General features: G+C 48.1%; 1 protein-coding gene across 1 annotated transcript in view; it reads right to left on the bottom strand.

The window, feature by feature from the left end:
* Nucleotides 1-23297, bottom strand: part of LOC143927155 (uncharacterized) — an 81776-nt gene that overhangs the window by 5587 nt on the left and 52892 nt on the right. The window contains exons 12-15 of the mRNA XM_077451105.1: nucleotides 20152-20334; nucleotides 16015-16257; nucleotides 14277-14345; nucleotides 6177-6260 (exon numbers count right to left, since the gene is read on the bottom strand). Coding sequence (XP_077307231.1) covers nucleotides 6177-6260; nucleotides 14277-14345; nucleotides 16015-16257; nucleotides 20152-20334 — 579 coding nt within the window. The remainder of the gene's footprint in view (nucleotides 1-6176; nucleotides 6261-14276; nucleotides 14346-16014; nucleotides 16258-20151; nucleotides 20335-23297) is intronic.

Below are 23297 nucleotides of genomic sequence, written 5' to 3'. Positions count from 1 at the left end.
TTGCCCAAAATCTATTATTATAAGCTTATTGTATTTTCTTTGTATACGGGAAGAAGCCGGTGTCCTATCATATACAGTCCCCCACCCGAAGATGAACGGCGCCTGCGCACTGAGTCCAGGTTCTCACCCCACCATCCAAGTGGACATAAAGCAGGAATATAAAAGAGCCGAGCGCAGCGAGGCCGAGCCCAAAGCATGGCGAGCGAAGCGATGGGCCCTCTAATTTTCACAACCCTATGTCCGCTGGGATGGCGGGGCACCACCTCCACTCACGGCGCAGGCGCCGTTCATCTTTGGAGATTTTCCGAAGCTTCTTCTGCTCCGTACTGCGCAAGTACGGGGCGGACACTATATGATGGTCGGACTGAATATGCCAGAACACCGGCGTCCTTTTGGGTCTTCTCTTCCGCATCCAGTCTGATGCTTCCGCCCCCTCCCTATGATGATGGCCTTAGTGACACCCCCTGCACGGGGGCCAGTCACAAGGGGTGATTCAGAAACTTGGCCGAGGATCAGCACTCAATGTCACCAGCGCTGATGACGATGGAACAGTAGGAGGCCGTCCTGATGGCACACAAATCGTGCCGTGGGTGAGGACTAATTGGCGCATGTGTCGGAGAAATAGGAAATCAGGCTTCATCCACCAATGGACATCAGTGAGGGAGGAACAGGAAATGGAGGCGTCACCCTGGAACTTGGAGGAAGGAGGCTTGGCTCAGGGTTTGGTCTGCAGCCCCCCACCCATACTCTTTGCCTTCCTACCCTTGGAGGGAGGTTTCTTGTCCATCCCCCACCCCACAAGCCCCTTATTCTATACAGACAGGAATAGGTCTAAACCTGCAACCTATTCAGTGCCTACAGAAGGCCAAGCCTGTCTGATCGTGTGTACAGAAAACCATCAGACTTTTGTACAAGGTACAAACACGCATGCTCAGAACCAATGCAAAAGATCAGACAACAATACAGAAGTTGACCAAAGGTGGCGGTAAAGAGCAGAAAAACCACGTGATTTGGTGAAAGTTGGCTGAAAAAGTCCTGCCGTGTGTATGCAATACAAGTTCACGGCCGACGCCCTTTGTACAAAAATCCACGGGAAAGTTTGTACAAAGTCCTATCATGTGTATGAGGCTTTACTCTCTTTGTAGACTGCTGGGTGGCATCCCTCCTGTTGGTGGTGCAGGACAGGCCTCTGGATAGGTAATCCTCCTGCTTGGGCTGGCATGCGACTTGGGCAGTGAAGGGACGTCCTTGCGTTGAGGTGGGCCAGGCTGAGTTTACGTGACTGGTGGTGCCGGGCACCAAGTCTGTTTGGAGTTTCTGTGTTCTCTTGAGCAATTTCACTTCCTGTCCCAACAATGTAACAGGAAGTGAAAGAGCAAGTGAGGGAAATTCCCCTCTCAGGCAATTGTCAGGGTCGGTGGCCCCACTGGAAGAATTCCCCTCATCTCCTGTTTTGGTGACAACTGTAACATTTTTTTGGACTTTCCATCACTTTTCTGATTGGCTGACACCTGGACAAATAGGATGATTCTCCCCGTAATGGAGAGGAGGGCAAACATTAAAAACGTTATGGGAACATATACACTTTCAAAAGATATGGGCAGAGATTTAAAATGTTTCACTTCCAGAATAAGTTTTAGCTCTGAGGGGCAGATTTCAGTTCTCTGTGTCCTTCCATGGGAGGCGATTGGGTCACTTTGGATAAGATGAGAGCCCCACCAGGGACTGGCGAAGGGTGCGGGGGCTCCGATGCTGTGTGAGGGGGACGTTATTCTCACCTACAGGACCAAGGTAACCGGACTTTATAGGCTCAGCATGGGAGATCAGACTAAGTTATAAAACATTGTATCTTTATTAAAAAACATTAAAATAGAGTTTAAAAACAAATAGGTGTGAAAGCCTCCAAGTAATCCACATAACAATGTTCCAAATACTCTACTCCTGGTCCCGGAAGTCTGCTAGGTGTAGAAACTGTGTGCTTTCTGTAAACCAGCAACGTTTCACCAATTACAGTACATGGCTTCCTCAGGACCCAATAGGGGAAAGTTTCTCTGTAGATCCCTTTTTGTTTTTTTGTTTTCTGATTGTACGTTTTTGAAATTCCATTTCTAATATCTTGGGGCCCAACAGTATCTCTCTGTGCCCAATGTCTAATACTCTCCAGTAAGTTCATTGTGTGATGTACCCAGGTACAGATAATGTCTGATATTTACTTAGGGATCCCACTACTACCTTTCGGGTCTCTGCACCCCCCTGCTGCCCACGGCCGTATTCCACCAGCCACTGCAGTGCTCCGATGCCCCTGTGCCGCCCACAGGCTATGCTATACGGACGTCTTTTGTTCCGCCAAATCAATGTGAGAAATTGGTCTTTATAAGTTTGTGAACATAACTAACTATATAGAGGTAATTTATGATGCTTATATATATATATAGATAGATATAGTTTTTCTCTTTATTAAATATACCGTATATACCCGAGTATAGGCCGACCCGAATATAAGCCGAGGCCCCCAATTTACCCCCAAAAAACTGGGAAACGTATTGACTCGTGTATAAGCCGAGGGTGAGACATGCCTGTCCATCCCTGTGTGTGTGTCCGTCCATCCCTGTGTGTCCGTCCATCCCTGTGTGTGTGTCCATCCATCCCTGTGTGTGTCCATCCATCCCTGTGTGTGTGTCCGTGCAGCCTTGTGTGTCCAGCCTACCTGTGTCCTGAGCCTCCGTCCCGTCCCGAGCTTCCGTCCCGTCCCGAGCCGAGCCAAGCCGAGCCTCCGTTCCGTCCCGAGCCGAGCCAAGCCGAGCCTCCGTTCCGTCCCGAGCCTCCGTCCTTCTGCCATGCCAGGATCGCCGCTCTTCGTCGGCGCCTCGGCGGCCATTCCACTGTTCAAAAGCCGCGCCTCCGTCTGTGATAGGCGGAACACTCAATTTCCCAGCAGTCTGTGTTCCGCCTATCACGGACATCCGCTCATCCTCGTCCGTAGTATGAGGATGAGAGGATGTCCGTGATAGGCGGACCACTGACTGCTGGGAAATTGAGTGTTCCGCCTATCACAGACTGAGGCGCGGCTTTTGAATAGTAGAATGGGCGCCGTCTGTCTGCACGACACGCTGATCGGGCAGGCAGACGGCGATGACTCGAGTATAAGCCGAGAGGGGCACTTTCAGCCTCAAAAAAGAGGCTGAAAATCTCGGCTTCTACTCGAGTATATACGGTACTTTTTTTTTGTTTTAGTCTCCTTTATTTTATTTTTATTATGATGTTTACAAAACTCCACACAACCATTTGAGAGGCACCTCGAGCCATATACATAGTGTTATAATCTCATTACATTGTCGTGTATAAATTCAATGAAATAACCATCATTACATTATTCTGCGTCCTACATATTTATTTCCTTAACCGGTTCCCAACCGGCGCACGCCGATGTACGTTGGCAGAATGGCACGGGCAGGCAAATGGGCGTACAGGTACGTCCCTTTAAATTTGCTGCCCTGCCATCGCTCGCGTGCCGCTCAGGACCCCCGTGAGTCCGGTCGCTGGGCCCGGGGACTCGATCCCCGTGGGCATACCCGCAATCGTCTCACGGGACGGCCAAATGAAGAAATGCCGTTGTAAAACCGCATTTCTCCATTCTGCCTAGCAACTAGTGACGCTGATCTCTGCTCCATGTGATTGGAGCAGAGATCAGTATTCACTAAATGAAAGCCCAACCCCCCCACAGTTAGTAACACGCCCCTAGGAACACTTAACCCCTACACTGCCACCCACTGGTTAACCCTTTCACTGCCAGTGTCATTTACACAGGAATCACTGCATTTATATAGCACTGATTGCTGTATAAATGACAATGGTCCCAAAAATGTGTCAAAAAATGTCTGATGTGTCCGTAATAATGTCGCAGTCACAATAAAAATCGCTGATCGCCACCATTACTAGTAAAAAAAAAATTATTAATAAAAATTGCATAAATCTATCCCCTATTTTGTAAACGCTATAACTTTTGCGCAAACCAATCAATAATCGCTTATTGCGATTTTTTTATTACCATAAATATGTAGAAGAATACGTATCGGCCTAAACTGAGGGAAAAAAATGTTTTTTTATATATTTTTGGGGGATATTTATTATAACAAAAAGTAAAAAATAATGTGTTTTTTTCAAAATTGTCGCTCTATTTTTGTTTATAGCGCAAAAAATAAAAACCGCCGAGGTGATCAAATACCACCAAAAGAAAGATCTATTTGTGGGGAAAAAAAGGACATCAATTTTGTTTGGGAGCAACGTCGCACGACCGCGCAATTGTCAGTTAAAGTGACGCAGTGCCGAATCGCAAAAAGAAGGGAAAACGGGAAAAAACGAGCAAAACAACAGAAATAAAAGACAAAAATTGGGGACCAAGGAAAAAACATTAAAAGGCCCCTTCAGCTACTTCCAGTACCTCAACTCCCTCTCACCTGTAATTCTCTAGCCTTTTTTATAACCCCACCAACCTTTTTATGATCCATCCCCTCCCCCCACCTCCCCTACAGTCTCCCTTGTAATAAAGTGTAAAGCATCACAGCGATACCCCATATTTATTTACTACCAGTGTATATTATATGTTCTTATTTCTCTCTCATTTACCACTTCCAGTCCCCCTCTCCTCTCCCCCCTGTTTCCCCCCCCCATCATATCCACCTAGTCTTTGGGTATGGTCTCCCCCCCCCCCCCCCCCGGTATCCCCTTTAAGGAGGACATCCCATTTTATCTAACCAGGGCTTCCAGATTTTTAAGAATTGATCCAGATTCCTCCGTCTAATAAATGTCCCCTTCTCCCTCCATACTGTGACGTCCATCACTTTGTTCCATTCTTCTGAAGTCGGAGGTCTCACTGATTGCCAGTTTTGTGCTATTATATTTCGTGCTTGGAATAGGCCTCTAACTGCTGCGGTTTTAGTATTTACTTATTTTTATTATAATTATTATATTTATTAATTATTATTTATATATAATTAATAATTTATAATGAATATATTTATTTATATTATTTATTATTATTTTTTTTTAATTATTATTTATATTTATATATAATTAATAATTAATATATGTATTTATATTATGTATTTATTATTATTAGTTATTTATATTATTTATTTATTATAATTATTTATTTATTAACACTGTTGTCTTTTATCTTCCCCCAACAGACATATAGTACCGTTCAGGGCCAGCTTGAGCCCAAAGGTACGATTAATGTCCTCAAGTATCTCTGTCCAACACCTAAATCATTTTCACATCTCCACATCGTGTATATGAAATCACCTGCTCCTTGACTAAATATACTTAGTGTTGCTCTACCTTGCCACATCGGGTCCTGAGGAAGCCGTGTATTTGGCGAAACGTTGACCTGGCAGACCAGGTTTCCCAGAAGCACACAGTTTCTACAGCGAGGCTATCTTGCTAAACCATCCCACACCTAGTAGACTTCTGGAACCAAGAGTAGAGTATTTGTAACATTGCTATGTGGATTATTTGGAGGCTTTCATGTCTATGATTTTATAAACTCTATTTTAATGTTTGTTAATAAAGATATTATGTTGTTTTATGTCTGGTCTCCCATCCTGAGCCTACAAAGTCTGGTTACCTAGGGTGGGATCCGGTGTTGCCGGTTCTGCACTTAAAGGGGTTGTAGACCTTTGTGCATCCTATGCATTAAGGTGAAAAAACTGTCACTGAGCGCCCCCCCCCCCGCCGCCGGCCACCCCTCTTTTACTCACCTGATCCTATTCGTTCCCTCGGCGGAGACGCTCTCTACCTCTCGGGGTTCTCAGGTCTTGATTGTATAGATTGATAGTAGCGCAGCCATTGGCTCCCGCTGCTGTCAATCAATTTCAATGACGCAGGCGCCAGGGGGGCGGGGCCAAGTCCGGGATTCGTGTCTATGGACTACTGGACTTGGGAGCCGCCTGCAAGGTAATCCCCAGGGCGAGCGCTTCTCCTAGGGGGGCGTACCGATGTGAGGAGGAGCCGCGAGCACCACCCCAGAAGACGATGATCGGGGCCACACTGTGCAAAACGGACTGCACAGTGGAGGTGAGTGTGACAGGTTTGGGAGGGTTCACAACCCCTTTATTTGTATTAATATTTCAGATGTGACTTTACTAGTCAAAAACGTATTTATTGATTATTCTCACCTGAGAACCAAACCTCTCCATTTCTTCCCGCCGCCTCCCGTCTGCTATCCGGACAATCACCGACGCCGCCGCTACTCTGCTTATCTGTGGGATATCATCCATAATAAAATACACTTCATCACCTCTCAATGTACATATAATATGAGATGTAAAGCTGAACTCCAAGCAAATAGCTAAATACACAAATGAAATAGGAGCTGTTTTGCTTGGCAAAGGATTTGAATTCCTATCCATCCAGTTCTGAGATTTGCACAGCTCAGCCCCGTCTGGAGATGGGATGTTTCTCTGCATCAGTTCAGTAACACTTCCGGATATTGTCCCTCCCCCAGCCTGTGATTGGACAGTGAAAGGAGAAGCAGCAGACTGATATGTTCATTTCTCTGTCACTCTGCTCTCTCCTCCTATCCACATAGACCTGCATAGACCCCATTCTCCGCATCATTGAAGGTGAATGCAATGTACCGTGACCATCTGTACATTTGCTGATTATTTTCAACCTTAGTAATTAGAAAAGGAGAATTGCTCATGAACGATCGAAACTCTAACACTAAATGTGGTTTCTGTTCATTCAATTCCAATCATTCCAAAATAAAAATCTTTAAAGGGTAACTCCACTCCACTTTGTGGGAAATAAAATAGAAAAGTTCCAGGAGGTGGCTGGGGAGGTGATAAATGTGCAGATTTGTTCTTCTCTCCCCAGGGAGGGTTCCGATCTTTTCCGATGAGTGCCAGTGCCAGTGCCTGTGCCAGTGCCAGTGCCTGTGCCTGTGCCTGTGCCAGTGCCTGTGCCTGCTGTGAATGAGCCATTAGATGTATTCGGCAGCGGTCACCCTTAGGACTCATTCACAGAGTTAATAAAGTTGGGGGGTAGTAAAACTCTGTGGTTGAGGAATGGAGTTACAGCAGCGGTAAGATTCAAGAGAATGGACAGTTGAAATTCCATTTTTAGGAGATGAGAAGACAGTAAACCAGGTCATTGTTGGAGGCTGTTAATGGAGTAGAGATGGAGAAGGTGTCTGGTGAAAGACCTTGAAGATGTTGTCATCAGTTGATATGATGTCCTATGGTAGAAGGTTCACTGTCTAAGGACCGCGGCTATGGAACGCTCCACCCGCGGACATCCGCTCAGAAGAAAACCATCCGGCCTTCAGGAAAAAGCTCAAAACCTTCCGATTCTGAAGACCCAGATGGACACTGGCGAAAAAGAGCCTTGAGGTGATTTCGTTTGCATATGTAGCGTTATACAAGCCATCCATCCATCCATCCATCCATCCATCCATCCATCCATACAAGCGAATTGACTTTTGAAAGGAGAGTTTTACCAGATGAAAGATCTCTTAGTAGATAGAGACCAGTCTAGTTGGGTCACAAGAAGCTCTTATCATCTGAGGACTTGGCATTGAGCGTTCGCTGGTCTCATTGTGGGCAAAGGGCTGTGAGTTTAAAGCCAAGTGAAAGATCTTGAAGATAATGGCGTCCGTTGGGACGATGTCCTTTTGGTCCAAGGAAATTGACACTTGAAAGGAACATTTTACCAGATACAAAGATCTTTTAGTTGATTATGTGAGAGACGAGTCAAGTTTGGTCACAGAAATCTCAACAGCTGTCGGGGGTTGTAGCATTGAGTGTATACAAAACGAATTTCTCCTGCGTCTGGTGTCTAGTTCCTCGATGCGTGATGTGGCCAGCTTCATAAAGTAATGCCTGACGTCTTGCGGCCCTCCCCCGAAACGCGTCAGACATTACGAGATATCGTTCGATCCACTCAACGCCAGGTCCTGGCTTTCCGATGTTCAGAATAGTGGATTTTACTTTATTGTTTTTGCCTTCTACCAATACTCGTTTGTGAATAGGGATGAGCTGAACACCCCCCTGTTCGGTTCGCACCAGAACCTGCGAACAGACCTAAACTTCGTGTGAACTTTAGAACCCTATTAAAGTCTATGGGACTCGAACGTTCACAATCTAAAGTGCTCATTTTAAAGGGTAATATGCAGGTTACTGTCCTAAAAAGTGTTTGGGGACCCGGGTCCTGCCCCAGGGGAGTGTTTGGGGACCCGGGTCCTGCCCCAGGGGAGTGTTTGGGGACCCGGGTCCTGCCCCAGGGGACATGGATCAATGCAAAAAAAGTTTTAAAAACGGCCGTTTTTTCGGGAGCAGTGATTTTAATAATGATTAAAGTGAAACAATAAAAGTGTAATATTCCTTTAAATTTCGTAGGGGGGGGGGGGGGGGTTGTCTATAGTATGCCTGTGAATGGGGCGCATGTTTCCCGTGCTTAGAACTGTCCCTGCACAAAGTGTCATTTATGCAGAAAAAAAAGTCCTTTGAAATCACTCGCAGCTATAATGAATTGTCGGCTCCCGTAATACAGAGAACACTCATTGAAAGTCATTGATAAAAAAAATAAAATAAAAATAAAAAAAAAAGCGTGGGGGTCCCCCAAATTCAATTACCAGGCCCTTCAGGTCTGGTATGGATATTAAGGGGAACCCCACATCAAATTTTAAAAAAAATTGACGTGGGGTTCCCCCTAAAAATCCATACCAGACCCTTTATCCGAGCACACAACCTGGCAGGCCGCAGGAAAAGAGGGGGGGACGAGAGAGCGGCCCCCCCCTCCCTCCTGAACCGTACCAGGCCACATGCCCTCAACATTGGGAGGATGCTTTGGGGGTCTGTGACCCCCTCAAAGCACCTTGTCCCCATGTTGATGAGGACAAGGGCCTCATCTCCACAACCCTGGCCGGTGGTTGTGGAGGTCTGCGGGCGGGGGGCTTATCAGAATCTGGAAGCCCCCTTTAACAAGGGGACCCCCAGATCCCGGCCCCCCCCCTGTTTGAAATGGTAAGGGGGTACAAAAGTACCCCTACCATTTCACAAAGAAAGTGTAAAAAATGGTTAAATAAAACAAACACACTTTTGAAAAATTCCTTCATTAAAAATAAAAAAATAAAAAAAAGATTCCAGCGGCGGTAATCCACTCTTGCCATCCAGCGACGGACGATCATCTCTCCAGCGATGTCTCATGTCATCCAGCGCAGCGAATACATCCTTCTTCTGTCTCCTCCACGGAGACACTGCAGGCATTCCGGCGGCTGACGTTTCTTATATACGGAGGGCGGGGCCACCCGTCACCTGACCCCGCCCCCCTCTGACGCAAGGGGAAACCCGGGGTTCCCCGTGACGTATGGGTGACCCCGACCCCCTCTGATGTAACGGAAACCTGCCTGTGTTACATCAGAGGGGTGCGGATCACCCCTACGTCACAGGGAACCCCGGGTTTCCCCTTGCGTCAGAGGGGGGCGGGGTCAGGTGACGGGTGGCCCCGCCCTCCGTATATAAGAAACGTCAGCCGCCGGAATGCCTGCAGTGTCTCCGTGGAGGAGACAGAAGAAGGATGTATTCGCTGCGCTGGATGACATGAGACATCGCTGGAGAGATGATCGTCCGTCGCTGGATAGCAAGAGTGGATTACTGCCGCTGGAATCTTTTTTTTATTTTTTTATTTTTAATGAAGGAATTTTTCAAAAGTGTGTTTGTTTTATTTAACCATTTTTTACACTTTCTTTGTGAAATGGTAGGGGTACTTTTGTACCCCCTTACCATTTCAAACAGGGGGGGGGCGGGATCTGGGGGTCCCCTTGTTAAAGGGGGCTTCCAGATTCTGATAAGCCCCCCGCCCGCAGACCTCCACAACCACCGGCCAGGGTTGTGGGGATGAGGCCCTTTTCCTCATCAACATGGGGACAAGGTGCTTTGAGGGGTCACGGACCCCCAAAGCATCCTCCCAATGTTGAGGGCATGTGGCCTGGTACGGTTCAGGAGGGAGGGGGGGCCGCTCTCTCGTCCCCCCCTCTTTTCCTGCGGCCTGCCAGGTTGTGTGCTCGGATAAAGGGTCTGGTATGGATTTTTAGGGGGAACCCCACGTCAATTTTTTTTTAAATTTGAGGCAGGGTTCCCCTTAATATCCATACCAGACCTGAAGGGCCTGGTAATTGAATTTGGGGGACCCCCACGCTTTTGTTTTTATTTATTTATTTATTTTTTTTATCAATGACTTTCAATGAGTGTTCTCTGTATTACGGAGCCGACAATTCATAATAGCTGCGAGTGATTTTAAAGGACTTTTTTTCCTGCATAAATGACACTTTGTGCAGGGACAGTTCTAAGCACCAGAAACATGCGCCCCTTCACAGGCATACTATAGACAACCCCCCCCCCCCTACGAAATTTAAAGGAATATTACACTTTTATTGTTTCACTTTAATCATTATTAAAATCACTGCTCCCGAAAAAACGGCAGTTTTTAAAACTTTTTTTTTGCATTGATACATGTCCCCTGGGGCAGGACCCGGGTCCCCAAACACTTTTTAGGACAGTAATTTGCAAATTAGCCTTTAAAATGAGCACTTTAGATTTTGAACGTTGGAGTCCCATAGACTTTAATAGGGTTCTAAAGTATGCTATATACTAGCTCCGTCGAATCTTCTTTATACATTCGACAGACACCATAAGCCTTCTAAGACAGATTCGACCGTAATTCATGTGGATTTTCGGACGAATGCAATTTTTGAACGAAAAACGAAATAAATAAAAACGAATTTCGGGAGTAACTAAATAAATTAAGTTTTCGGACGAAAACGAAATTCCGAAATGAAATATTTTACTCTGCACATGTCTATTGATTAAAAAAAAAAAAAAAAAGCGTGGGGGTTCCCCTAAATTCAATTACCAGGCCCTTCAGGTCTGACATGGATATTAAGGGTGACCCCGCCCCCTCTGATGTAACGCAGGTTTCTGTTACATCAGAGGGGGTGGGGTCACCCACACGTCACTGGGGAACCCCTGGCTTCCCTCTCCAGCGTCAGAGGGGCGGGGTCAGGTGACGGGTGGCCCCGCCCTCCTAATATAAGAAACGTCAGCGCTGTGCTCTCTGCAGTGTCTCCGGAGTGGAGACAGAAGAAGGTTGTATGGACAGCGCTGGACTGAGAGATCCCCCGTTGCTGGATATGATCATCCATCGCTGGACCCCGGAGACCCGTCGCTGGATAGCAAGAGTGGATTAGCACCGCTGGAATCTTTTTTTTATTTTTAATAAAGGAATTTTTCAAAAGTGTGTTTGTCTTATTTAACCATTTTGACACTTTCTTTGTGAAATGGTAGGGGTACTTTTGTACCCCCTTACCATTTCAAACAGGGGGGGGGCCGGGATCTGGGGGTCCCCTTGTTAAAGGGGGCTTCCACATTCTGATAAGCCCCCCGCCCACAGACCCTCACAACCACCGGCCAGGGTTGTGAGGATGAGGCCCTTGTCCTTATCAACATGGGGACAAGGTGCTTTGAGGGGTCACAGACCCCCAAAGCATCCTCCCAATGTTGAGGGTATGTGGCCTGGTATGGTTCAGGAGGGAGGGGGGCCGCTCTCTCGTCCCCCCCTCTTTTCCTGCGGCCTGCCAGGTTGCGTGCTCGGATAAAGGGTCTGATATGGATTTTTAGGGGGACCCCCACGTCAAATTAAATTTGACACGGGGTTCCCCTTAATATCCATGTCAGACCTGAAGGGCCTGGTAATTGAATTTAGGGGAATCCCCACGCTTTTTTTTTTTTTTTTTAAATCAATGAATGAATATATTGTCGGCTAATACAGAGAACACTCATTGAATGTTCTCTGTATTACGGGACCCGACAATTTAGCCGCAAGTGATTTTAAAAGACTTTTTTTCCTGCACAAATGACACTTTGTGCAGGGACAGTTCTAAGCACCAGAAACATGCGCCCCTTCACAGGCATACTATAGACACCCCCCAGCTACGAAATTTAAAGGAATATTACACTTTTATTGTTTCACTTTAATCATTATTAAAATCACTGCTCCTGAAAAAACGGCCGTTTTTAAAACTTTTTTTTGCATTGATCCATGTCCCCTGGGGCAGGACCCGGGTCCCCAAACACTTTTTAGGACAGTAACTTGCATATTAGCCTTTAAAATGAGCACTTTAGATTTCTCCCATAGACTTGTACAGGGTGTTCCGGCTTTTAGAATTTGCTGCGAACAGCCCACATTGTTCACTGTTCGCTGAACAGGCAATGTTCGAGTCGAACTCGAAGCTCATCCCTATTTGTGAGTATACATCTTGCTGTTTTATATTTGAATAAAGCTTTACTAGTGGTAATGCGCTAGGTCGGTGCGCCCTCCTTTTTTTCTTTTAGCATTGAGTGTATGTCAGTGTTATCACACACAAAGGATTGCGAGTTCCTCAGATAGTCACCTTTTCAGACTTCTTTTTGAAGTTTTAGGCAGCAGTTGAGATTGTGCCCCATGGGCAAGAGAATGAACTGTTGAAACTACATTTTTACCACATGAGAAGATCCCTCAGTAAACCAGGTGAGTGTCTGTTGATAGAGTAGAGATGGAGATCATGTGTAGTGAATGATTTATTTTTTTTTTTTATTAAAAAGCCCATGGCGTGCAAAACACACCCAAAAACTTCCACCCGGTGCCAAAAAAAAGTGCACACACATAAAGAGTGACACACAAAACCGTGCCACGGGTGTCTGACTGTCCTCCACGAGGAAGGGCCTTACCCTGATCCCCCGGGGCGTTAGGCTCCAGACGGAGACTGAGGTACCAATACATGGCCCATCCAGCCGAGGCCGGACCACCGCCTTTCTCCGGAAGGTCTGCCGAAACAGACCCACCCAGGTACTAGGGTAGGGGCTCCCCCGAAGGGAGACCCCCCCAAAGAGAGGGCGAACCAAGCCAGAAGGCCTATGTCCACCCTCCACCACAAGACGTTCAGGGTTGGCCCGAGGACCGACACCCTACAAGACAGACATGCAGGTGACAAACATAAAACGTGACACACAACACACAAATAAAATAAATAAAGTGGGGAAAGGATAGTGGAGAGGGAGAGTGAAATTGGTTGTGCTCTCAACCAAACTGTCAAACCATCCAATGGCTGGGGTCATAACGGATCACATGTGCAGCACCGTGGCAGCTGAAGATTAAACAGAGGCAAAGATGGCGGCTTCCGTGGATGAAAACGATAGGGGAGTTCACTTCCACTTTAATGGATTAGAGATGGAGATCATGTGTAGAGGAAGATCTTGAAGATAATGACATCCATTGAGATGATGTTCTGGGAATTTACTTTTGAAAGGAAAGTTTTACCAGATAGAAAGATCTTTTGTACGCTAAGTGGGAGTCCAGTCTAGTTTGGTCACAACAAGCCCCTTATCATCTGAGGCCGCGGCATTGAGCGTAGGCCGGCGTTATTGTAGGCAAAGGGTTGCGAATTTGAATCCTCAGATAACCACCCGAGACCTCTTCATTGAAGGTTTTGGGCTAACAGATAAGATTGTCCCCCGTGGTTCAAGATTACGGACTGTTGAAATAAGAAGATCTTTTAGTAAACCAGGTCAGTGTTGGAGACGGTTGATGGAGTAGAGATGGAGATCACGTCTGGTGAAGATAATGGCATCGGTTGATATGAAGTCCTATGGTTCATGGGATCTCGAGTCCTGGTTCACACTGGAGCGTTTTGAAACGTGATTTGACATGTCAAATCGGCGTCAATGGCGCCATCCTAATCGGTGCGGCGCTGCACCCATTTCAAAAAGTCGTTTCTGTACAGATGTCTCTGAAATGGTAACGGACATGCGGGAGTGAGATTGTGCGAGTTCCCGCAGCTCAGACTGAACCGCGGCTGAAAGATCTTTTATTAGGCCAAGTAAGAGTCTTGTTTGGTCTCAAGGAACTCACCTACTGTCTGAGGCCGCGGCATTGCGAGGATGGCGGCGCGTTCTCACAAGCAAAGGGTTTGAGTCCTCAGATAACCTTTTCAGACTTATTTACTGAACATTTAGGCAGCAGATGAGGTTGTGTCCGGGGGTTCAAGAGAACGGCCTGGAAATCTACATTTTTATCAGATGAGAAGATCCCTTCTTAGTAAACCAAGTAGGAGAGTCTATGTCTGGGGATAGCAATTCAGTACAATTTTTAGACAAAAAGCCACTGATATGATCATATGTATTGATAATGGAACTAAGACCAATCAAAAATATTGTTTTTGAATTGATTTGTTCATTTCTTACCAGTTTGTTCTGCTCCAGATGTTTCAGTTTTGCCCGACAGTCTTCTGATCTCAGCGCATGGAGTACAGCCTGCGAAGAAAGCCGAGACTTTCATTTAGATTACATAGAGACCATTATTTCCCGGCATCATCCAGCCCCGCCATCTCCAATCTTTCTACACCAAGGGCCAGTTTACTGTTCCTTGGACTTTAGGAGGGCCGGACTGTGGCCAGTGGGAGTAGAAAATGTTCCCACGTCAATGGGAGTAAACAATCATACCATACCATCATTGGTATCAGTGGGAGGAATAGTGCCCCATCATTGGTGTCAGTGGGAGGAAGAGTGCCCCATCATTGGTATCAGTGGGAGGAATAGTGCCCCATCATTGGTATCAGTGGGGGGGAATAGTGCCCCATCATTGGTGTCAGTGGGAGGAATAGTGCCCCATCATTGGTATCAGTGGGGGGAATAGTGCCCCATCATTGGTATCAGTGGGGGGAATAGTGCCCCATCATTGGTATCAGTGGGGGGGAATAGTGCCCCATCATTGGTGTCAGTGGGAGGAATAGTGCCCCATCATTGGTATCAGTGGGGGGGAATAGTGCCCCATCATTGGTGTCAGTGGGAGGAATAGTGCCCCATCATTGGTATCAGTGGGGGGGGAATAGTGCCCCATCATTGGTGTCAGTGGGAGGAATAGTGCCCCATCATTGGTATCAGTGGGGGGGAATAGTGCCCCATCATTGGTGTCAGTGGGAGGAATAGTGCCCCATCATTGGTATCAGTGGGGGGAATAGTGCCCCATCATTGGTGTCAGTGGGGGGGAATAGTGCCCCATCATTGGTATCAGTGGGGGGAATAGTGCCCCATCATTGGTATCAGTGGGAGGAATAGTGCCCCATCATTGGTATCAGTGGGGGGGAATAGTGCCCCATCATTGGTGTCAGTGGGAGGAATAGTGCCCCATCATTGGTATCAGTGGGGGGGAATAGTGCCCCATCATTGGTGTCAGTGGGAGGAAGAGTGCCCCATCATTGGTATCAGTGGGAGGAATAGTGCCCCATCATTGGTATCAGTGGGGGGGAATAGTGCCCCATCATTGGTGTCAGTGGGAGGAATAGTGCCCCATCATTGGTATCAGTGGGGGGAATAGTGCCCCATCATTGGTGTCAGTGGGGGGGAATAGTGCCCCATCATTGGTATCAGTGGGGGGAATAATGCCCCATCATTGGTATCAGTGGGGGGAATAGTGCCCCATCATTGGTGTCAGTGGGAGGAATAGTGCCCCATCATTGGTATCAGTGGGAGGAATAGTGCCCCATCATTGGGAGGAATAGTGCCCCATCATTGGTATCAGTGGGAGGAGTAGTGCCCCATCATTGGTGTCAGTGGGAGGAATAGTGCCCCATCATTAGTATCAGTGGGAGGAGTAGTGCCCCATCCTTGGTGTCAGTGGGAGGAATAGTGCCCCATCATTGGTATCAGTGGGAGGAATAGTGCCCCATCATTGGTGTCAGTGAGAGGAATAGTGCCCCATCGTTAGTATCAGTGGGAGGAATGGTGCCCCATCATTAGTATCAGTGGGAGGAATAGTGCCCCATCATTAGTATCAGTGGGGGGAATAGTGTCCCATTATTGGTATCAGTAATATGAATTATGCCCCATTGTTAGCACTAGTGGATGGAATAGTACCTGAACAGCCGGATAAAGGCAAGCCAAAGGCTGCAGTTTGGAGACAGTAGTGTGGAGCGTCACTTACCAGGCTGGGGGCTCCCTGGTACAGAGGCAGCTGGAAAGCCCCCAGATTACAATAGCTCTTGTAGAAGACCCTCATAGCTGTCCATGCCTGGGACCCCGCAATGAATTCCTGCGACCGCTCTTCCATCGCCGACCCCTGCTGACCAGCCTGTTCGGTGCGGTGCCCACCTACCTCCTGGGGTTGGATCTCATGCAGGTGGATGATGAGGGTCAGATATTTGCTGAACATTCTGCCAGTGAAAGTCTTTAGGAGAAAAAATAAAATGTGACAGAGTCACGAGTTAGTGGCAGGGGTGCCGTGACATTTAGCAAAGTACAGCTTTGATAATACCGGAGAAAAATACATTTTTAACGATTTTGCTGGAAATGCCTCTTCATCATTCTATACCTGTAAGCTCCCCTGTACGGCCAGTCTGCAAAATGTGACCCTCCCCCACCTTCAATTCTGCCTAAATGGCATGACGTTACATTCACACTCCCAACAATTGTGCTGTCACGTTGTAAGACCATGTATGTGAATTGTGCTATCTCTCCCAGAGGAGGCTTGACAAAGAGGCCGTGCTTTGAAACGCGTTGTTCTGGAGACTTGAGAGGCTTGCGGCTGTCCTGGATACCACTCAGTGTATTGGCAACACAGCACTTCGGGTGACACGACTTCAGCCAGCATACCGGCACGATTGTCACCGATATTCGGTTCCTCACCTGCTTTTTACGGCTCCTTCGAGTTTCCATCTGAAGGACTTTCACCTACTGGATTGGCCCTCAAGGGCAAGGTACAGAAGCCCAACCTACCACCGCGGGACCACCAGGAGACCACATAAGATTATAAGAAGACGTGTTCTATGGATAATGATTATTGTTCAGTAATGTTTTATTTGCCCCATAGGACTCAGGGCTGCGGTTGGTACACGCTCCTTTCCCAATTATAATTCACGTTTGGTGGCGCTGAAGGATTTCTACAGCCGGTCAGGTTTGCCTTTCCTTTGACGTTTATATTCTGCACATTCTTGTCCTCTCTCTTCTGCTGAGCTCAGGGATGGAGAGATTCACGCTGCACATGCGCAGTCTTCGAATGAGGCAGCGCGCTCGATCCCCCAGTGGGAGGGCATTTGTAACATCCTGACATTTAGGTGGGGCAGAGGGGGGCAACTAACATGGGCGGCCTACAGGTAAAGAACCACAAAGGGGCACATTTGTTAGAAGCCAAAAAGTGGATTGTAATGTGCTTGGGGGTTGTGCAACATGTCCCCAAAGGTGAACTAACCCTTCAACCCCATTAGTCATTGCGGCAGAATGTCATAATGTAGCCATCATTCTTTGTGAATCTGTTGGAAAGTTTATTACCTGGAGATCCTGCCAGTAACAGCAATGCATGTTCCAGGCTGACAGCACTTACCACCGCCCGTCCCCCCCCCCATTAGCAGCAGCGTTGTTAGGCTACAATTGGGTGTTGGGCTGTCCATCTGATAGACCCGACAGGCCCTGCAACTTCCAAGAAAGGAGGTTGCACTCAGTCTTGGAACGAGCACCACTAAGGAGGACTGGGGAAGAGGTGGCCTCCATTGCTGGATAGGAACCTCCATAGGAGCCTCCACTGCTGGATGGGAGCCTCCATTGCTGGATAGGAGCCTCCATTGCTGGATAGGTGCCTACATTGCTGGATAGGTGCCTACATTGCTGGATAGGTGCCTACATTGCTGGATAGGTGCCTCCATTGCTGGATAGGAACCTCCATAGGAGCCTCCACTGCTGGATGGGAGCCTCCATTGCTGGATAGGAGCCTCCATTGCTGGATAGGTGCCTCCATTGCTGGATAGGTGCCTACATTGCTAGATAGGAGCCTCCATTGCTGGATAGGAGCCTCCATTGCTGGATAGGAGCCTCCATTGCTGGATAGGTGCCTACATTGCTAGATAGGAGCCTCCATTGCTGGATAGGAACCTCCATAGGAGCCTCCACTGCTGGATAGGAGCCTCCATTGCTGGATAGGCGCCTACATTGCTGGATAGGTGCCTCCATTGCTGGATAGGCGCCTACATTGCTGGATAGGTGCCTCCATTGCTGGATAGGCGCCTACATTGCTGGATAGGCGCCTCCATTGCTGGATAGGCGCCTACATTGCTGGATAGGCGCCTACATTGGTGGATAGATGCCTACATTGGTGGATAGACGTCTACGTTGTAGCCCTTCTAATAATATATACAGTATATGTCCTCTAATAGTATATACAGTATATAGCCTCTAATAGTATATATATTATATCTCTTCTAATAGTATATACAGTATATCTTTCCTCTAATGGTATATACAGTATATCTCTCCTCTAATAGTATATACAGTATATAGCCTCTAATAGTATATACAGTATATCTCTTCTGTCTGCTATTCTCAGAGTGGATTCGATATTTTGCTCCCCAACCATATACCGTATATACTCGAGTATAAGCCGAGATTTTCAGCCTCTTTTTTGAGGCTGAAAGTGCCCCCCTCGGCTTATACTCGAGTCATCGCTGTCTGCCTGCTCGATCAGCGTATCGAGCAGACAGACAGCGGCCATTCTAACATTCAAACGCCGCGCCTCCGCCTTCGCCTGTGATAGGCGGAACACTGAATTTCCCAGCAGCCTGTGTTCCGCCTATCACGGACATCGTCTCATCCTCGTACTACGGACGAGGATGAGACGATGCCCGTGATAGGCGGAACACAGGCTGCTGGGAAATTGAGTGTTCCGCCTATCACGGACATCCGATAGGCGGAACAGCAGTCAGTGGGAAATTGAGTGTTCCGCCTATCACCGACGGAGGCGCGGCTTTTGAATCCTAGAATGGCCGCCGACGAAGAGCTGAAGGACGGAGGCTCGGCTCGGGACGGGACGGGCCGGGCCGGGACGGGACGGGCCGGGCCGGGACGGGACGCAGGCTGGACGGGACGCAGGCTGGACGGGACGCAGGCTGGACGGGACGCAGGCTGGACGGACGCAGGCTGGACGGACACAGGCTGGACGGACACAGGCAGGCTGGACACAGGTAGGCTGCACGGACACACACACACACACACACACACACACACACACACACACACACACACGGATGCATGGACACACACACACACACACACACACACGGATGCATGGACACACACACACACACACACGGATGCATGGACACACACACAGGGATGGACGGACACACAGGGATGGACAGGCATGTCTCACCCTCGGCTTATACACGAGTCAATAATTTTTTCCAGTTTTTTGGGGGTAAATTGGGGGCCTCGGCTTATATTCGGGTCGGCCTATACTCGAGTATATACGGTAGTTGGTTATTTATATTTACCCCTGCATATAGAGATATTTAAGAATAAATTGCCATTTTTAAAACTTTACATATTAACCAAATTAGACACCACACTTTTTTTTAAGGTTATTAATCGATTAATCAAAACAATAATCAGCCAACTAATCGATTATGAAAATAATTGTTAGTTACCGGCCCAATCAAACCCAGCAGCTCCTTCGGGGGTCAGCGCTACACTTAGTTTGGGGGGGAAGACATCCTACAGCCAACTACTATTATTATGTAAATATATCCAAGAGCTTTTAATATGTGAGGACTGGAGAATCCCGAGGGGCCGTCACCGGCAGATGGAGAAAATACGTTTTATCTCTTTATGGTAAAAAAGGATTGGAAGCTCCCCACACATTCCCCACACATTCCCACACATTCCCCACACATTCCCCACACATTCCCCACACATTCCCCACACATTCCCCACACATTCCCCACACATTCCCCACACATTCCCCACACATTCCCCACACATTCCCCACACATTCCCCACACATTCCCCACACATTCCCCACACATGGCTGATGATGGGAATTGGGGACGCCCCGGTGCTCCTCTTAAGCCTCGTACACACGATGGGAAATGTGTGATGTTGGCGGGAAATCTGACGGTGTGTGCGCTCCATCGGACGATTGTTGTCGGATGTTCCGCAGACAAATGTCTGTTTGTTCTTTTGGAGCAGCGTTGCTGGTTGGAAGTCGGACCTCCGGGAAGAAGTATCTTCCTCCAGTCCGGGTTCCGGTCACTCTACAGATCTGAGGCATTAGGGCAGAATATTTCCTGACACCCACCTGGAATCCGTCCCGCCAGACTGGACAGTTCTGACTCCCGTCTAAATCCATGTCATGCACAGGGAGGGCGCGGTCGTACTTCCTCCACGGGTCTCCGTAGTAAAGAGCAGCCGGAGGGTTAAAGCAGAAATGAGCCGCCGTCATCCCCGACCAGGGAAGGTTCTGAGCCGAGTCCACCGAGACCTGCAGATTACCAAACAGATCACATGTGAGAGACCTGACACCGTCATCACCAACATTACTGTATAGAGAGTCAGCAAATTATAGAAAGGAATATCCGATGTTCCTCCTATCCGATGCTCCTCCTATCCGATATTCCTATCCGATGTTCCTCCTATCCGATGTTCCTCCTATCCGATGTTCCTCCTATCCGATGCTCCTCCTATCCGATATTCCTATCCGATGTTCCTCCTATCCGATGTTCCTCCTATCCGATGTTCCTCCTATCCGATGTTCCTATCCGATGTTCCTCCTATCCGATATTCCTATCCGATGTTCCCCCTATCCGATATTCCTATCCGATGTTCCTCCTATCCGATGCTCCTATCCGATTCTCCTCCTATTCAATGCTCCTATCCGATCCTCCTATCCGATGCTCCTCCTATCCGATGTTCCTCCTATCCGATGCTCCTATCCAATGTTCCTCCTATCCGATGTTCCTCCTATCCGATGTTCCTATCCGATGTTCCTATCCGATGCTCCTCCTATCCGATGTTCCTCCTATCCGATGTTCCTCCTATCCAATGTTCCTCCTATCCAATGTTCCTATCCGATGTTCCTCCTATCCGATGTTCCTATCCGATGCTCCTCCTATCCGATGCTCCTCCTATCCGATGTTCCTCCTATCCGATGTTCCTCCTATCCAATGTTCCTATCCGATGCTCCTCCTATCCGATGTTCCTCCTATCCGATGTTCCTCCTATCCGATGTTCCTCCTATCCGATGCTCCTCCTATCCGATGCTCCTCCTATCCGATGCTCCTCCTATCCAATGTTCCTATCCAATGTTCCTCCTATCCGATGTTCCTATCCGATGCTCCTCCTATCCGATGCTCCTCCTATCCAATGTTCCTATCCGATGCTCCTCCTATCCAATGTTCCTATCTGATCCTCCTATCCGATGTTCCTATCCAATGTTCCTCCTATCCGATGTTCCTCCTATCCGATGCTCCTCCTATCCGATGCTCCTCCTATCCGATCCTCCTATCCGATGCTCCTCCTATCCGATGTTCCTATCCGATGCTCCTCCTATCCGATGCTCCTATCCGATGCTCCTCCTATCCGATGTTCCTATCCAATGTTCCTATCCAATGTTCCTATCCGATGTTCCTATCCGATGTTCCTATCCGATGTTCCTATCCGATGCTCCTCCTATCCGATGCTCCTCCTATCCGATGCTCCTCCTATCCAATGTTCCTATCCGATGTTCCTCCTATCCGATGCTCCTCCTATCCGATGCTCCTCCTATCCGATGCTCCTCCTATCCGATGCTCCTCCTATCCGATGTTCCTATCCGATGTTCCTATCCGATGCTCCTCCTATCCGATGCTCCTCCTATCCGATGCTCCTCCTATCCGATGCTCCTCCTATCCAATGTTCCTATCCGATGTTCCTCCTATCCGATGTTCCTATCCGATGCTCCTCCTATCCGATGCTCCTCCTATCCGATGTTTCTATCCGATGCTCCTCCTATCCGATGCTCCTCCTATCCGATGTTCCTATCCGATGCTCCTCCTATCCAATGTTCCTATCCGATGCTCCTCCTATCTGATGTTCCTATCCGATGCTCCTCCTATCCGATGCTCCTACTATCCGATGTTCCTATCCGATGTTCCTCCTATCTGATGTTCCTATCCGATGCTCCTCCTATCCAATGTTCCTATCCGATGCTCCTCCTATCTGATGTTCCTATCCGATGTTCCTCCTATCCGATGCTCCTCCTATCCGATGCTCCTCCTATCCGATGCTCCTCCTATCCGATGCTCCTCCTATCCAATGCTCCTCCTATCCGATGCTCCTCCTATCCAATGTTCCTCCTATCCGATGTTCCTATCCGATGCTCCTCCTATCCGATGCTCCTCCTATCCGATGCTCCTCCTATCCAATGTTCCTATCCGATGTTCCTCCTATCCGATGTTCCTATCCGATGCTCCTCCTATCCAATGTTCCTATCCGATGCTCCTCCTATCTGATGTTCCTATCCGATGTTCCTCCTATCCGATGCTCCTACTATCCGATGTTCCTATCCGATGTTCCTCCTATCCGATGCTCCTCCTATCCGATGCTCCTCCTATCCGATGCTCCTCCTATCCAATGCTCCTCCTATCCGATGCTCCTCCTATCCAATGTTCCTCCTATCCGATGTTCCTATCCGATGCTCCTCCTATCCGATGCTCCTCCTATCCGAAGTTCCTATCCGATGCTCCTCCTATCCGATGCTCCTCCTATCCGATGTTCCTATCCGATGCTCCTCCTATCCGATGCTCCTCCTATCCGATGTTCCTATCCGATGCTCCTCCTATCCAATGTTCCTATCCGATGTTCCTCCTATCCGATGCTCCTCCTATCCGATGCTCCTCCTATCCAATGTTCCTATCCGATGTTCCTCCTATCCGATGTTCCTATCCGATGCTCCTCCTATCCGATGCTCCTCCTATCCGATGTTCCTATCCGATGCTCCTCCTATCCAATGTTCCTATCCGATGCTCCTCCTATCTGATGTTCCTATCCGATGCTCCTCCTATCCGATGCTCCTCCTATCCGATGCTCCTCCTATCCGATGTTCCTATCCGATGCTCCTCCTATCCAATGTTCCTATCCGATGTTCCTCCTATCCGATGCTCCTCCTATCCGATGCTCCTCCTATCCGATGCTCCTCCTATCCAATGTTCCTATCCGATGTTCCTCCTATCCGATGTTCCTATCCGATGCTCCTCCTATCCGATGCTCCTCCTATCCGATGCTCCTCCTATCCAATGTTCCTATCCGATGCTCCTCCTATCTGATGTTCCTATCCGATGCTCCTCCTATCCGATGTTCCTCCTATCCGATGCTCCTATCCGATGTTCCTATCCAATGTTCCTCCTATCCGATGCTCCTCCTATCCGATGTTCCTCCTATCCGATGCTCCTCCTATCCGATGTTCCT

Source organism: Lithobates pipiens, unplaced genomic scaffold (assembly GCF_037356315.1).
Source record: "Lithobates pipiens isolate NorthernLeopardFrog02 unplaced genomic scaffold, aLitPip1_a1.2 Scaffold_23, whole genome shotgun sequence".
Taxonomy (NCBI): Eukaryota; Metazoa; Chordata; class Amphibia; order Anura; family Ranidae; genus Lithobates; species Lithobates pipiens.
Note: the sequence above shows the minus strand (reverse complement) of the source record. Positions and strands in the feature narration are given on the sequence as shown.